Source organism: Dipodomys ordii, unplaced genomic scaffold (assembly GCF_000151885.1).
Source record: "Dipodomys ordii isolate 6190 unplaced genomic scaffold, Dord_2.0 Scaffold157, whole genome shotgun sequence".
In the NCBI taxonomy this organism is placed as follows: domain Eukaryota; kingdom Metazoa; phylum Chordata; class Mammalia; order Rodentia; family Heteromyidae; genus Dipodomys; species Dipodomys ordii.
The window spans coordinates 2,238,358-2,254,105 of NW_012267373.1; the positions used below are offsets into that span (position 1 = coordinate 2,238,358).

General features: G+C 41.1%; 2 protein-coding genes across 2 annotated transcripts in view; one reads left to right on the top strand and one right to left on the bottom strand.

Moving 5' to 3' along the window:
• Positions 1 to 3,401, top strand: part of Tspyl4 (TSPY-like 4) — a 3,693-nt gene extending 292 nt beyond the window's left edge. The window contains exon 2 of the mRNA XM_013032789.1: positions 13 to 3,401. Within this exon, the coding sequence (XP_012888243.1) occupies positions 13 to 1,002 (990 nt within the window). The 3' untranslated portion in view covers positions 1,003 to 3,401. The remainder of the gene's footprint in view (positions 1 to 12) is intronic.
• Positions 3,402 to 7,471: 4,070 nt separating this feature from the next.
• Nt5dc1 (5'-nucleotidase domain containing 1) overlaps positions 7,472 to 15,748 on the bottom strand; it is a 101,770-nt gene continuing 93,493 nt past the window's right edge. Inside the window, exons 9-12 of the mRNA XM_013032790.1 lie at positions 14,398 to 14,516; positions 11,789 to 11,941; positions 11,036 to 11,204; positions 7,472 to 7,756 (exon numbers count right to left, since the gene is read on the bottom strand). Coding sequence (XP_012888244.1) covers positions 7,677 to 7,756; positions 11,036 to 11,204; positions 11,789 to 11,941; positions 14,398 to 14,516 — 521 coding nt within the window. The 3' untranslated portion in view covers positions 7,472 to 7,676. The remainder of the gene's footprint in view (positions 7,757 to 11,035; positions 11,205 to 11,788; positions 11,942 to 14,397; positions 14,517 to 15,748) is intronic.

Below are 15,748 nucleotides of genomic sequence, written 5' to 3' on the forward strand. Positions count from 1 at the left end.
GTCCCGAGAGAGGGGCCGGGGGATGCCGAGCCCCCATCCTCGGGCTCGGGCGCGGCCGCCTCCGGCACTGCGGCTGCGGAGAAAGATGACCCCAGCCGGAAAGATGGCGAGCCGCGCAGCCCCGCCGGGCCCAAGGCTCTGGAAGCCTGCGACGCCGCGGGGTCGGGGGCCCCGAGGATCCCTGGAGCCAAGGCCAAGGAGACCACGACCAAGAAGGGCGCCATGGCGGCCGCGGCGGCCGCGGAGGGCGAGGCGGAGGCGGCGGCGGCGGCGGCCGAGGAGAAGAAGGCGGCCCCCAAGGAGAAGAAGGCGGCGGCGGGCGGGAAGGAGGAGCCGCGGGCCCGGGCCCCGAAGATCAACACCTGCATGGACTCGCTCGAGGCCATCGATCAGGAGCTGTCGAACGTCAACGCCCAGGCCGACCGGGCCTTTCTGCAGCTGGAGCGCAAATTCGGGCGGATGCGGAGGCTCCACATGCAGCGCCGGAGCTTCATCATCCAGAACATCCCGGGGTTCTGGGTCACCGCGTTTCGGAACCACCCGCAGCTGTCGCCCATGATCAGCGGCCAGGACGAAGACATGATGAGGTACATGATCAACCTGGAGGTGGAGGAGCTCAAACACCCCCGAGCCGGCTGCAAATTCAAGTTCATCTTCCAGAGCAACCCCTACTTCCGAAACGAGGGGCTGGTCAAGGAGTACGAGCGCCGATCCTCGGGCCGCGTGGTGTCCCTGTCCACGCCCATCCGCTGGCACCGGGGCCAGGACCCCCAGGCTCACATCCACAGAAACCGGGAGGGCAACACCATCCCCAGCTTCTTCAACTGGTTCTCAGACCACAGCCTCCTGGAGTTCGACAGGATCGCCGAGATCATCAAAGGCGAACTCTGGTCCAACCCCCTGCAATACTACCTGATGGGTGAAGGGCCCCGAAGAGGCTTTCGAGGCGCCCCGAGGCAGCCCGTGGAGAGCCCCAGATCCTTCAGGTTCCAGTCTGGCTAAAATGAGCCCCGGCCCTCCTGACAAGCTCCCGCTCACGTTTCTTCACCACCCTCCTGTGCTTGGCCGGCAGCATGCACCCTTCTGTCTGCTTTCTCTCGTACTGAGTTAATGTGGTCCTGTGGTTCCAGGTCTCCAGCCGTTGATGCTGAGACGGTCGGACTGTCGATGATCAGTGTATAGACGCCTGTGCTCTTCTTCCTCTGCACTTTTTCCTGCTGTTCCGCATCACAGCTAGCGCCTTCCGAGTGCATGGCCTCTCTCCTGCTTTTATTGCCAAGTTCCGGATGGTTCGGACTGCTCTCCTTTGCATGGCTTGGACCCCTCCCCCCCTGTCTGTGACGGTGGTCTGCTCCCTGTTTGTCGACGTGGTTCTCTGCCACGAGGAAGCGCGACCCATCTTTATGAATAACCAGCCTGGCTTCATGTGCTATGGCCGGCTCTGCTCCTGATGTCCTGGCAACGACGACAAGCTCTTTGAGTCTCACCACTGCAAGATGAAACTGACATGCCAACCCAGCCATCAACCCCAACTGCACAGTCCAGGCAGCCACTAAGTTGGGTCCAGCTGCTTTGCTGGCTGCTTCTATCTATCCTGCTTGTTAATCTGGTAGGACAAGCAGGAGGCTGGTGGGAGGTGTGTGTGTGTGTGTGTGTGTGTGTGTGTGTGTGTGTGTGTGTGTGATTTCTAGGCATGAATGAAGTAACGTGAGTTTTATGTTACCATGTTGGTCTTCTTGTACCTTCAGTTTACTGTGCATCGTGATCGGCTACTGGTGATTATGGAGGCCTATGTTTGGCTGCCTCAGTACTACCTATGGACTTAGGCTTTCAGGCAGCATACAGGACCCTCCCGCCCCCTGATTTCCCACAAATCCAATTGGCTGAGTCACTTTGAACCTGTATTCTTTCTCAGCCCTACAACTAACCACCCTTACTATAGATAGTGCCTCCTTTGCCTCTTCCACAGCCTCTCTGGTCATGACAAAGTTGCACGAGTAGGGACACTGAGAAATATGGTTTCCTATCCCCCTCCCTCTTCTTCCTTTTCTTTCTTGGAAGCAGTTACAGCTCACACAGAGAACCAAACCAGGCAGAGCAGGTGATGGGTTCAAGACCCTCCCTCCTCCCCCCCAGTCCGAGGGTGTGAACTAAAGCAACTAAGAATTCCTTTCACTTTTCTTAAGGATGCCAGCTTTTTCTTTGTCTTTGGACCTTTGGGCTGCAGAAATGATCTACCAACAGCATTTCTGGCCTGTATTATTTCATTACTGGCTCTATCCTACTGCCTGGCCTTCGGAGCGCTCACTTGGCAGCTTTTGCATTTCCTTCCCTGCATTTATCTTCACAAAGGAGGGCACAGGCTGCGTGCAGCTGGCATTGTGGGTAGACCCCAGGGTTCCTCTGGAGGATGAAGGGAATGAGGGAACATGGGAAGTCTGGGTTTCCAGGGTAAGTCCTTGGACGTGAGTCTCAGCGCTGCTGGGGCAGTTTTAATGTGAAGGGGTGTGGTGGTGTGACCATCAGCCCTCACTTTTCCTCTCCTACTTTGAAGGCTTTGCCCTAAGCTCTCCAGGGGTTTGGGCACAATCAGTGGGTGATTGCTGTAGGCTGGAATCTAAGTAAAGGCCTAGATGCAGAGGTGGAGAAAGCAAGCTTCCCCAGGCCCACAGGAAAAGATGCCCTGCAGGGTTTCTGATGGGGGAAGGGCAGAGCCTGAGGCACTTTGTCAGTAGAGGTGGGAGAATCAAATAGGATGCTCAGAGCAGATGGTCCTCCAGTTCTTCCTAACTCCTTGAATTCACGAGTAGAATTTTATTAATACTAGTCTGGGTGTTTTCTCTATGATTCTAGTAGTGTCCTTTATAAATGTGGGAGATTATGGTATATGCTCCTTATTTCACTGTGTTAGGAAAATCCTATTCCTTTCTCCATTTCGGCCTACTGACAAAATTGATGTTTACAGCCCTGCTTTCTGCTTGTCATTGTGAACACGTGCAAAAAATATTGAAATTTGTGTTCTGTGCAGTATGAAGACTTCTGTGAATATTCATTAACTAGATTAACTTGTTCTGGTCTTTGTCAGTGTATAGTTCTAATCTTAGAAATATAATTTGAATAATGTGATCTGTGAAGAGTTTAAAGACTTTGCAAATTGTTTCTATGTCTCGTAAAAGTATTCTCAAAAAGAAAAATGTAATTGTTGTCTTACTTGATATCTCTTGCCCAAATAATAATGTACTTGATACTATGTTCCTAACCAGTGTAGGGATTAGTAGAATCACTGTCACACTAAATGAGAATCACTACTACTTTGTCTCTCTCCTATGTGCTTGAAGGAAAAAAATGTGACTGACACACTTCTTGTTTCCCTTCCTACAATAAAAATGAATAAAAAGTTCTGTGCTGTGTAGGTTAATACATGGTTGGGGGATCATTAAAGTTATGAAAAGGCCACAGGAAGATTCTATCACTTTCTATCCTCACAGGGCCCTATGGCCTCACCAGACCAGAATGACAGGATTTCTCTGGTGACTAGAAGACTAGAGGATTATTGGTTTGGAGAGAGGGCTACATAAAGAATAACTTGAGAAGCTGTGTGCAGAGGTACACTGAGAAGGCCGAGGCTGGAGGATCATAAGTTCATAGATACCTTAGGCTACATATCAAGATTCAATGTCAATAAAGACATTTAGGGTCTAAGCCAGAAGCCAGTGCAATCTTAGCTACTCAGGAGGCTGAGATCTGAGGATTGCAATTCAAAGCCAGTGCTGGCAGAAAAGTCTGTGAAACTCTTATCTCCAATAAAACTATTCAGAAAAAGCCAGAAGTGGCACTGTGGCTCAAGTGGTAGAGCTCTAGTCTTGAGCACAAAGAGGCGCAGGAACAGTGCCCAAGCCCTGAATTCAAGCTCCAGGACTGGCAATAAGTAAATAAATAAATAAATAATAAATTTAGAGTGTTTAACTGAGGAAGAAAGTCAAGGTCATGCAAGAAAATGGAATGGGGTTTTTGGAGTGAAATAAATGGTTGGTAAGTGAAATCTATGATATTTGAGTCTAATGACTAATTTCAGCAGACTAACTCGTAATTTGTGACAAAGGAGTGATGCTGGCTAATTTGTTAGAGGGATGAACTCCACTGGTTAGACTGAAGCTGGTAATAAAGGTAGGAAATAGGACAGTTTCAGATTACATTCACAGAAATAAAAGAGGGATAATGCTTCAAACAGATGGTTGAGCTTAACAAAAGAAAACCTAGCTCTTTAAGTTTCTGGGTTACTTGCACCTTAGCAAGTAGAATTCACAAAGAATTGCCCCAGGGACAGCACTTTGACTGTGTATTTAAGTTAGTAATGCAAATCAGAACTTTTGGGCCAGTTATGTCAAGTGGTTGCTTAGATGGCTAAAAGTGCTTAGTGACTCAGGTCACAAGCTCTGGTGGCATTCACAGCACTAGACTACAGAAAGCCTAGGGAGTTATCCAAATTTTTACAAAACAGCCTAACAACAAAGCACAAGATATTAGTAACAGTACCATTATCTATAATTAGTATAGTAATTATAGTATAATTGCTATATTACAATTATACTATTGCTGTCATTATTATATTGAGATATAGAAAATTATATCTAGACATATTTCAGTCATCTTATTTTGGGCTTTTTTTTTTTGTCAGTCGTGGGGCTTGAACTCTGGGCTTGGGCGCTCTTCAGCTCAAGGCGAGCGCTCTACCACTTGGAGCCACAGCGTCACTTTTGGTTTTCTAGTGGTTTATTGGAGATGAGTCTCACGGACTTTTCTGCCCCGGCTGGCTTTGAACCATGATCCTCAGATTTCAGCCTCCTGAGTAGCTAGGGTTACAGGTGTGAGCCTCTAGTGCCCAGCTTTTAGGCATTCTTTTTCTGTGTGTGCTGGTACTAGGGGTTGAACGCAGGACCTGGGCATTGTCTCTGGGCTTTTTTGCTCAAGGCTGGCACTTTGTCATTTGAGCCATGGCTTCATTTTTGGCTTTTTTTTTTTTTTTTTTTACATTTTTTGGTGGCTAATTGGAATAAGAGTCTCACAGACTTGCTACCTAGGCTGGTTTTGGTCCTTAGAGCTCAGCCTCCTGATGCTAAGATTATAAGCATGAGCCACAGGTGCCCAGTGCATAATCTTTTTAAAACAACAAATTGGAGAAGGAAAAATAAAATTATGTATTCATAGAATCTATTTTTCTTCCAAAATTCTAAAGCCCGTTGAAAGAATTCTATTCAACGTAATAGTAAAGGATGACGAATAGGATAGTTTTTACTGACAACAGTATTTTAACTTTCAAATATCACTGTAGGTATTTCCTACTAAAAACTTTATTACTACTGAAAACTACACTGTTAGTATTGGAAAATGTTTTCTGTGTTTTTACTCTACATATCTCCTTTAAAAAAATAAACGCTACTTCTCCCAATAGTCCTCTTAAATGTTTTATGATTCTAGTTTTGGATGATTGCTGTTTTATTCTTCATACCCAGTTTGAAACACTGGCATTTTTAAAAATAAAGAGCAAAATTAAAATTAAAAAAGCCGAATTATAGCCTAACAACATTTACTCGAGTCAGATCTGATATACTAAAAGGTGGAAGGCAACTTAAAAAAACAACAACAAAAAAACAACTCGACCTCTCTTTTTGTAAGATGGAAAGGGCTAAGGTTATATTGGGTGGTAGGTAATGGGCCTCAATGTCTGGAAGTGGGTGCCAGCAAAAATAGGACTAAGAGCTTAGAGCTTAAGAGTCCCCCCTCCCCCCCCCCCCCCCGCCCTGCCATACACACTTCTCAGTGGGAAAAAAGTGCAAAAAACAATTAATTTGTATTTGGGGCTTCTTATTTTTCATATTCATAGCAGTTCATAAGCATTAAAAATATTCTTTCTCATTTATAAACAAACAGGGATAAGGAAAAATAGCTCTTATTTTTAAAAGACATCAAATCTTTACTGAAAGCAGACATGAGAGCATCTTGTACTTGGCCTTTCTTGAGCTTGACAGTGTATGCTCATTATGATACTCCGTTGGCATTTGAAAGATTTCAAATTGGCTTATATCAAACAACATCACTAACTTTGAGGGAAAACAAATTTATTAACATTTCATTTACCCTGAGAAAGTCATCCCCACAGTATGTTTGGGATTTATCTGAGCATCTTAACAAATTTTAACAAAATACTTTTTCATTGCATGTGTCAATATGTTACATTCCTGAAACAGTCTAAGAAAAAAACGGATGATAATGACCAAGGCTGTTTTCTGGTCTTGTCCATTGTAGACAGTGAAATGACAGAATAAATGTAGCCAGGAATTTACTGTAATCACTTTCTGGATCCAAACAGCTTGTAACGAATATTCTTAATTTAACTACACATAGCACACAGGGTACAACAGTCCTGGATGGTACTTTACTCCTAAAACCCCCTTAAGCAGTTTTTCATAAGTTTTATTTTCTATCACGTTTTTTTTCTCCCCTAAGGAGAAAAATAAAATTTATCTGAAAATCAGTAACTGTGATTTTCCCTTGTGATAAAGTTAGTGCTCTGGAAGTCAAGTTGGCAAGTATGATCGAGCATTCTGGAAGGGAACAAACCATTGTATTATATCTAAGATTGTTTTACAACCTAAAAGCCAGTTTTTGCTCCCCTGAGAATACAGGTCTTAGGATGTTCAGAGTGGCATCTGCCCCATATTTTCCTACTAATTTCTTATTTTGGAAAGCATAAGAATAGCATAAAACCCAACATCTTGGAAAAATAATTTAATCTTCCTGGATTCAATGGTCTTGGTTATAAATTTTAAAAAACTGGTATATATTAGCTTACTTCCTAATAAGGTAATATAAAAGATAGCAATAGGGCTGGGAATGTGGCTTAGTGGGAGAGTGCTTGACTAGCATGCATGAAGCCCTGGGTTCCATTCCTCAGTACCACATAAACAGAAAAAGCCCAAAGTGGTGCTGTGGTTCAAGTGGTAGAATGCTAGCCTTGAGCAAAAGAAGCTCGGGGAGTTCAAGCCCCAGGACCGGCAAAAAAAGATAATAGAAAAAAAAAAGCAGTACTTAGCTTTATTTATCCAGAGCAATTAGACCAATCTCTGAAGTATATGGTCTAGCTATTGGTTTTCAAACTGTAGTATGATTCAGAATCTCCTGAAAAATCTTGTTAAAACACATCATTAGGAGCTAGTCTCAGAGTTTCTAATTCCTTAGCTCTTGGATAGATCTTCAAACTTACATTAGAAAGTTCTAGGTGACACCATGCTCAAAGTGGACCATATTTTGAGAACTACTGGATGAGATATATGTACAAATGTATATGTGCATTTATATACTCCCAGGTGAATTCCAATTTTAAAATTAATGGTAGAGAAAATAGCAAAAGTGTTCTTTTTAGTTCTAAATTCCAAGATTTTTAAATAAGATGAATTGTTAGGCATCAAAATGATTTATATAAAAGGAGATGTATTTTCTAAATACCAATTTTTGCATCAATTTTCATTAAAAACTTGTTCCTATAAAGAATTTTACAATATTTCTGAAAACATTTTTACAGTATATTTGCTGCATAGAAGTTCTTCACTTTTTTTGGGAAAGACAATTTAGTGTCTTATCATTGAATACGAATACTGGTGCAGTGAACCAAAAGGCTAACGAACCAATGGATAGTAGCCAGCTGTTTTTGAATTGTTTGAAGAGAATCTTGTAAATTTGTAGTCCAGGGGTAGTTCTGGAGAGGGAGGAAAACAAAAAAAATATGATTATTTTGCAGGTATCCATACCTTTCATGAATATAAATGAAATCAAAATTTGATATTTAAGTTTATTTTTATTATCTGTAAGTAGTTGTACAAAGTTGTACATTCAACAAAGCAGTTTATGACTACATTGTGCCTTGATTTCTAGTCTCATACTTTTAATATTCCTTTAACCATTTGTATAGATAGCACCTATACAAATAGAAGAAATAGTACAAAATAACAACATATGTTATGATATTCAGTCACCCTGTAGATATGGGATAGTAAAACCTGTATCACAAACTTTGTAAGTAAACTATCACACAGTAGAACTGAGTATTCTAAAAACGACACTGGAAGCCATTATAGTTTATAATACATGGCTGTTGAGATTCCACAGGACACAGTTAATCATGAAGAGAAGAAATAGTTCTAGTTAGTAAGAAGGAACACTGCCTTCCTGATGCCAGAAAAAGCCAGGATTACTGTGTACTGAAAAAACATTCAGCATTAGTGAGTGCTGCGGGTCATCACTGCTCAGTCAGCTGGAATACATTTTAGGTAATGCATTTTAAAAGAGATTGGAAAGTAATGAAGCCCAGTTTTTAAAACTGAGGTCCTATATTTCCAATAAATTTCTGAAGTGATACGGGCTAAGAGTTGAACCAACCATTCAATCTGCTCTGTCTTGCACATTCATTAAAGTTAAGATGGATGTTTATGCAATTATTACAAGTTTAACAAAGCTTATCAAAATGCTTACCACCATCTAACTTGTGGTTAAGTACCTACTTTTGTAACAACTTTAAAAATGATGGAAAGGGTGATACTGATAAAGATACATTGTACTCATGACCTGACATGTTGAGTTGTGACCTCTATGTAGAACTACTTAGAAAGAATAAAAATATATTTAAAAAATGTCTTCTGGGTATGTAAATGTCAATGAGATAATCAAGTCTTAGTGAGGTGTAGGAGGTTTGCTTTTTATCTCTTTTCTCACAGAACAAATAATGGTATTCTGTCTTGCAGCAAACAAAAGAATCTGTTATTGTTAAGGCATCTAGGTATAGAGGCAAATGCTGGTAGCTCATGTTCTGTAATCTTGCTACTCTGAAAGCAGAGATTCCAAGGATCTCAGTTCTAAATCGGCCTAACGAGAAAAAAAAAAGGCTGAGAGACTGTCTCCAAAAAAATAACCAGCAAAATTTTGGACTGAAAGTGTGTCTCAAATGATAGAATGTCAGCTGTAAGTAAGCAAGCCAAGTGAGAGCGACAGATCCTCAGTTTAAGCCCTGGCATCAACACACACACACACACACACACACACACACGCACGCACACACACATACACACACACACACACACACACGCACATCTAGCATAAATCTAGGTATAGGACAGAAAAACTAAAAATCGTTGACAAGAAAAACCCACATCTCTGCTACAGGAAAGTCATTGTTGAGTGCTATTTGGAAGAAAAGGGAAAGGAAGACACAAATTCTTGCTTACCACCAACAGTTTTCCGTCAACCTCTGCATATGAAATACACTACAATGCTAAATATATTATCCAAATTTAGGGAGCGATTAAGTGAAGTGAATAAAAATGAATATTCTTACATGATCACTGAAGGTAAAAGAATATAATATACAGAGAAATAAAACAACTCTGGAGACTAAAAGAAGACTAACAAGATTTTCACATAAGAATTCTACCTTTAACAAAAATCTCCAAAGCCATAACTACCACACTTGTCTTTTCTAGCCATCTTTCTCATCTGAAATTAGACAGCAGTACCCAACTGTGCTAAATGTGTATCAGAATGAAAGAAGAGAAGTTCTGTGTGAGGTACATACACCTTCTTAATAAGCATGGCATTACAGCCAAATGTGCTTGGTACCGATGAATACTTTTAGTGTTGAGGAAGTGTCTTCAGCATGCAAATAATCAATTAAACAGAACAACTCTCTTTCCCCACAGAACAGTGGGAGCTTGTTTAGCTTTGTTTGACTATGAGTGAGTCCTAGTTAATTATTCTTCCTGAGAGAAGTTAGACAAAAGACAAAGACCCTACCAAGTTGTAGGGGGCTGTGAACAAAGCTTTCAGGGTAAAGAAGTGGGTGGTGCCCTGAGGTTATGGCTAAGGACACAGGGGTGAAGGGAGTAATTTTTCTAGTTCTTTGGAGCAGTATTTAAGTTCTAGAATATACAAAATTCACTTTTCCTCACTCTTTATTGACTTTTTTTTTAACATGCCTTCTTTCCTTTGGTCTCTCCACATTTTCTTTGATTTTACAGTACAATCATTTACTTCCCATTATGCGTACTCTGTTAACCCCATCCATTACATTCTTAATTTCTTTTTGTTAGTACTTTAATTCTAAAATTTCCATCTTTTTATAGTTTTTACATCTGTAACATATTTCTCATTCTTTTCTATATGTGTTTATAGGAAACACAGTATTTCTGTTCCTGTGCTCTTATATGCTGATAAGTCTGGCTGGCTGTTTTTCATTATGTGATGCACCTTATGAAAAGTACATGGGAAGGCTGGGAAGGTGGCTCAGTGGTAGAGTGCTTGCCTTGCATGCCTGAGGCCCTGGGTTCCATTCCTCAGCACCACATAAGCAGAAAAAGCCAGATGTGGCACTGTGGCTCAAGTGGTAGAGCGCTGGCCTTGAGCTGAGGAACAGCGCCCAGACCCAGAGAGTTCAGGCCCAGGACTGGCAAAAAAAAAAAAAAAAGTACATGGGAATAATGTAAGATGTAGAATGATGAGCTTGACTAATGTGAAGCAGGGCTCAGGTCCCTGTGAAAATAAGGATTACTTCCTGATGCATATACCTTCCCTATGCATATATATATATATATATTCCAGGCCTGGCCTTCCTTAGGCAGTCCCTCTCCTCCAGTTCTTATCCCATTAGATTCACAAAGTTACTCAAAGTGCATTCATCCTTTGTGGTAACCTCTCTGGAACCAGCAGCCTGGAACAGGGAGAAGTGGGAGGGTGGATGGAGGCAGCCTCAAAGCCAGGTTCACCTTACTGGGCCTTCTAAGTATCCCATCCGGGTAAAATTTCCCTATTTGATTCCATTCCTCCCAGACGACCTTTCAGAAATATATCTAACTTTCGTAGTAGGCTCTAACAGAAAGGCTGCCATACCTAGAAGATATTTCCCAAGGAAAAATATTAATGCATGAGAAGGTTTCCTTCTAAGAATTCTAACAACCAGAAAAGCTTTCACAGGTGCTTTCCACCTTACCTGCAATGGCTTCAATACTTGGAATGGCGATTGTGCTGTAAGTACTGATTCTCTTAGAAGACCAGGTATAAACCAAGGAGTCTTCGGAATTTTCCTGTCCCGAAATTGAGTCAATGAAAAAAGAGCCCCACTTATTAGATAAAGTATTTAGAGGCTTTGCCTTTGGTCTCTGAAACAAGAGAACAGAATAACAATTACGACTAATAATGAAACTTGTGATTAATTCATCTCAGAGTTCTTTTTTTATTGTGAAAATACTGTACAGAGGGGTTACAATTACATGGGCAAGATAATGAGTACATTTCTTATCAAGCATTGTAGCCTCCTCCTTTGTTTGCCCTTCCCATCCTCTCCCCCCACCCCCCCAATTCCCCCCCCACCCCAAAGTTGTAAAGTTCGTTTTTGACATAACGACTTGTACATCTCATTGTTGCAATGGGTCCACCTGTAAGTAAGTCAAACCAGAGAAACTCTGTAGGGTTTTTTTTTTGTTTTGTTTTTTTTTCAGCAGGCTTTGGGTGCCTATTACATTTATGGAAGGGAAATTATACTTAATATTTATAATTAAATAGCCTTTACCTTGAACTGAAACTAGTGAAAGTTATCTATTTTCATAATCTGAAAAATTCCCCCAAGGGAGCACGAGCCCAATAATATATACAAAAACAGATGATAGAATGATGAGGGTGCTTAGTGGGATCAGGTAGTATGAGGATGTTGAGTTTTCTAGAAAAGAGCTGGTAGGATCATCACCTCATATTTTCCTCTCTTCTGCAGAGGCTCTGAATCCTCAGGCTTCCCACCTTCCTCCCCTCGGAGCTCCTCGAGAATGAGGACTGTCTCCCAGTTGCTATAGTGACGGGCTGGAAACACATCTGAATGCATGCTGTCACCGAAGTAAACCACCTGAAAGTCAGAGAGCAAGTTCTGTTAAAGCATGGAAATTCTGAAAGTGGGGGCTGTTTTGTGGAAGACAAGAAAATTCCTCAACAGGCTTCACAATATGATAATCAAAAATTCCAAAGACCTCTTAAACTTTCTTGGATAACTTCACAGTTGACCGCTGACCTGTCCACTTGATTTACAGAGCTCTAGGTTTATATTAAGAAATTATGTAAGCCATCTGCAGGTAGGAAAAAGGCAGAAGATGAGATAAAAAATTCTAAAGAAGTGAACCTCTATATGCTTATAATTCAACCTGCTCCCAGAATTGAAGAGCTGGTGAAATATTAGGTACAGTTTGTGAGTCATTATCAAGAGTATGTATTATAGTTGGGCACTGGTGACTCACACCTGTAATTCTAACTTTTCAGGAGGCTGAGATCTGAGGTTTGTAACTGAAAGTCAGCCTGGGAAGGAAGTTGCATAAGACTTTCTTTTTTTTTTTTTTGCCAGACTTGGGGCTTGAACTCAGGGCTTGGGTGCTGTCCCTGAGCCTCTGTGCTCAAGGCTAGCGCTCTACTAATTGAGCCAAAGTGCCACTTCAGGCTTTTTTTGAGTAGTTTATTGGATATGAGTCTCACAGACTTTCTTGCCCAGGTTGGCTTTGAAATGCAATCCTCAGATCTCAGCCTCCTGCGTAGCTAGAATTATAAGCGTGAGCTACCCACACCCTGCTTCCATCTTATCTCCAATTAACAAGAACAACAAAAAAAGCTGGAAGTGAAGGCATGGTTCAAGTGGTAGAGCACTAGCCTTGAACACAAAAGTTCAGAAACAATGCCCAGGCCAAGTTCAATCTCCTGGCACATACACAGACAGAGAGACACAGACACACATGGACACAGACACACACTCACACACACACACACACACACAAGAAAAAGAATATACATTACACTAACTGTTCTAAATAGTTTCTGGGTTCTACCTGACAGGTGCTGAGACATAGGGTAAAGTGTGGCTTGGCACATGAAATCTAGAAAGCTCATTAGATATTAAGGCAAAGTCCCACTGATCTGGTCTACTCTTCAACATACAGATGAGGAAATATGGTTAAGCAAGGGTTAAGAACTAGAACCTCCAAGCCAAATGTCTTTGTCCACTAAAGCCCTCAGAAATTCTGAGTGGTGGCAATGTGGGAGCCAATTGCAAGGCCAAGTGTACCTCCACCCCATCCTCCTCCCCTCCCCGATGACCTCTCTTGCTTTATGTGATTCCTATTAAACACTTGGTTTTACAGTATTTTAATTTATTGTTATTGTAAGGGCAAAGTACAGAGAGGTTACAGTTACATACATCAGGTAATGAGTGCATTTCTTTTTGAACAGTCTCACCTCTTCCTTCGTTTTCTCCCAGTTTTTCCCTCCTGACTATCCCCCCACCCCCTTCGTCCTGGCCCCAAGGTGTATAGTCCATTTTCAACATAGTGTCTAGTGAGTACCACTGCTGAATTCGTTCACCCTTTATCCCACCATTTCTGTGCTCCCCCTTACGCTTCCCAAAATAGATAAACTTGAATACAAGACAAAAGGTACAGGAATCAAGAACAATGACAAAGGAGAAAAAACAAACCAAAGGCAAAATAACAAAAACCTCTTGTTCTCATTTCTTGGAGTTCATTTCCATAAATATCATTTTATGTGATCACACACACACATAACTATTGAGCTTTTGTCATTTTCTTCTGAGAATAACCTCTTTTGGTCTCACTGTGTTAATGTCTAGAGTCCTGTACAATGTATCATATCCTAGTGCATCTTTTGTTTTTTTACCACTGAGTGTGTTGACTTGTAGATTGATAGGCATATTGTAGTTACAACAAATGAGAGAAACCATGTAAGCTATGTTTCTTTGGGTCTGGCTTACTTCACTTAATAGAATTTTCCCCCCAAGTCTTTCCTTTCCTTACAAATGATACCATATCATTCTTTCTGATGGAAGCATAGAATCCCATTGTCAAACCCATTTTGTTTTGTGTTTTAAGAAGAAAAGGTTCTGTTGTAAACAGTTTACAATGTCCCACATCAATAATATAAGCAGGATGTCAAATGCAAAGTGCTTAGTCTTCTGTGTCCTTAGTCTAGACTGTCTATAATTTCAGTATTATTTGTTTCACATATTGAAACTTTTTTGAAGAACTGTTATCAAGATATCACAGTATCACACATGAATGCTGTGTACTCCCTAGATTTGTGGCCTTCCCTGTGTGGAGCCTTAGCTTTTTTCTGTCAGAGATAAAGACTAAGGCTATATCAAAAAATGAAGAACTAATTTAATCAGAAGGTGTAAAGAGATTTGGTAAATGGCAGAAGCAGATAATTCTTCCATAGATAACCCAAGTGGATTTGCAACAACGGGTTTAGTTTACAGCAGCTGGTATCTATAAGTGGATATCAAAGACTGTATCAACCAGACAATACCTTGGGTTCAGCTTTGCCTGTCATTTTCTTCAGAAGGTCATAAAGATGGACAGCATTCCCTTGGGAGTACCATCCAGGTTTATCCAGACCTGGCAGCGCCTCCTGCTCCTCATCATTCTCTGGAAAAACAGTTGGACAATTATGTATTTTATAATCAAATGAGAGCATTCCATTAGGCAGATTGTACTCATGGCCTTGGCTGCAGACTTTGTACAAAAGTAACGGGGTGGAGAAGGGAGCTGGCATTCAGTGAGTGAACGTTTATCAGCAGGCTCATAAATCCAAGCTTAATTTTGCATGTTAGGTACCTCAATTGCTTTACTGGAGTTCTGGACTGGGGGAGAAAACAGAAAAAGAACTACATGATGCCAAATAGTTTACAGGTTTGCAAACTATATAGCAAGCTGTCCTCTCCTGACATCACTGTCTTCCATCTCCTGTTGAGGCAGGGCTGGTAACAGAGGCAAGATATCCCTGTCAGTCTGGATCTTGCGTGCTATTAACTTCCTTGTAGACTGACTGAGAGCTGAAGATAATATGTCCATCAGAAAAACGATGAAGGAAGATTGGGCAAAGTATTGTGAAAAGGATGATACACCAGCAGAGACCAGCAGCCTTTGGTGGAGCTTTAGAAACTGTATGGGAAAAAAAAATCATCATTCTATTTTCTACATTAATTGTATGACTTCAGATTTTAAAAAAAAGTTGCTTCATTTTTACTTTTTTGGTCTTCTCTGCTGTATCCCAAAGAAAGATCCTGATATCTAATCATACGTTATATGCTGAAGTGGTTTTATGAAGTCAAAAGAGGCTTATGTGATTAAAGGGCCTTCTTTAAGAAAAGGATCCAAATGGCCACAGTTTCTAAAGATGTAGAAGGGACAGCTGAGGGTGCTGAAGCTGAAGTTCATTAGCCTTGCTATAAATCAACATGGAGTAAGATAAAGAAGAAACAAGGGGTGTATAAAGAAGGAAGTAAGCAAGACATGTTAGTTATTAAAAATACATCGCTGGCACTAGTAGTACCTTTTAGCTAAAATCTATTTCCTATATGTAAAAGTTACAATTATACTCGTCAGTTTATACGAAAACCTACCTTGGACACAGTACTGGGAAGTGTGGTTTATAACCTAAATGTTGATTAGTATAGCTGAAATAGAATGTAATTTATTAATTCCACAATAAATATGGGACAAATATATCAGAATAATATGAAGTGAATTTCTATAAAATCTTAGGTATTGAAGCAGGAGTTCTAAAGTCATGTTTATAGATAATTACAGCAACATCATATCAACTGGAAGCTTCTGGTTAGGACATATTTATACTTAGTTTGCTGCCACTCAGAGCC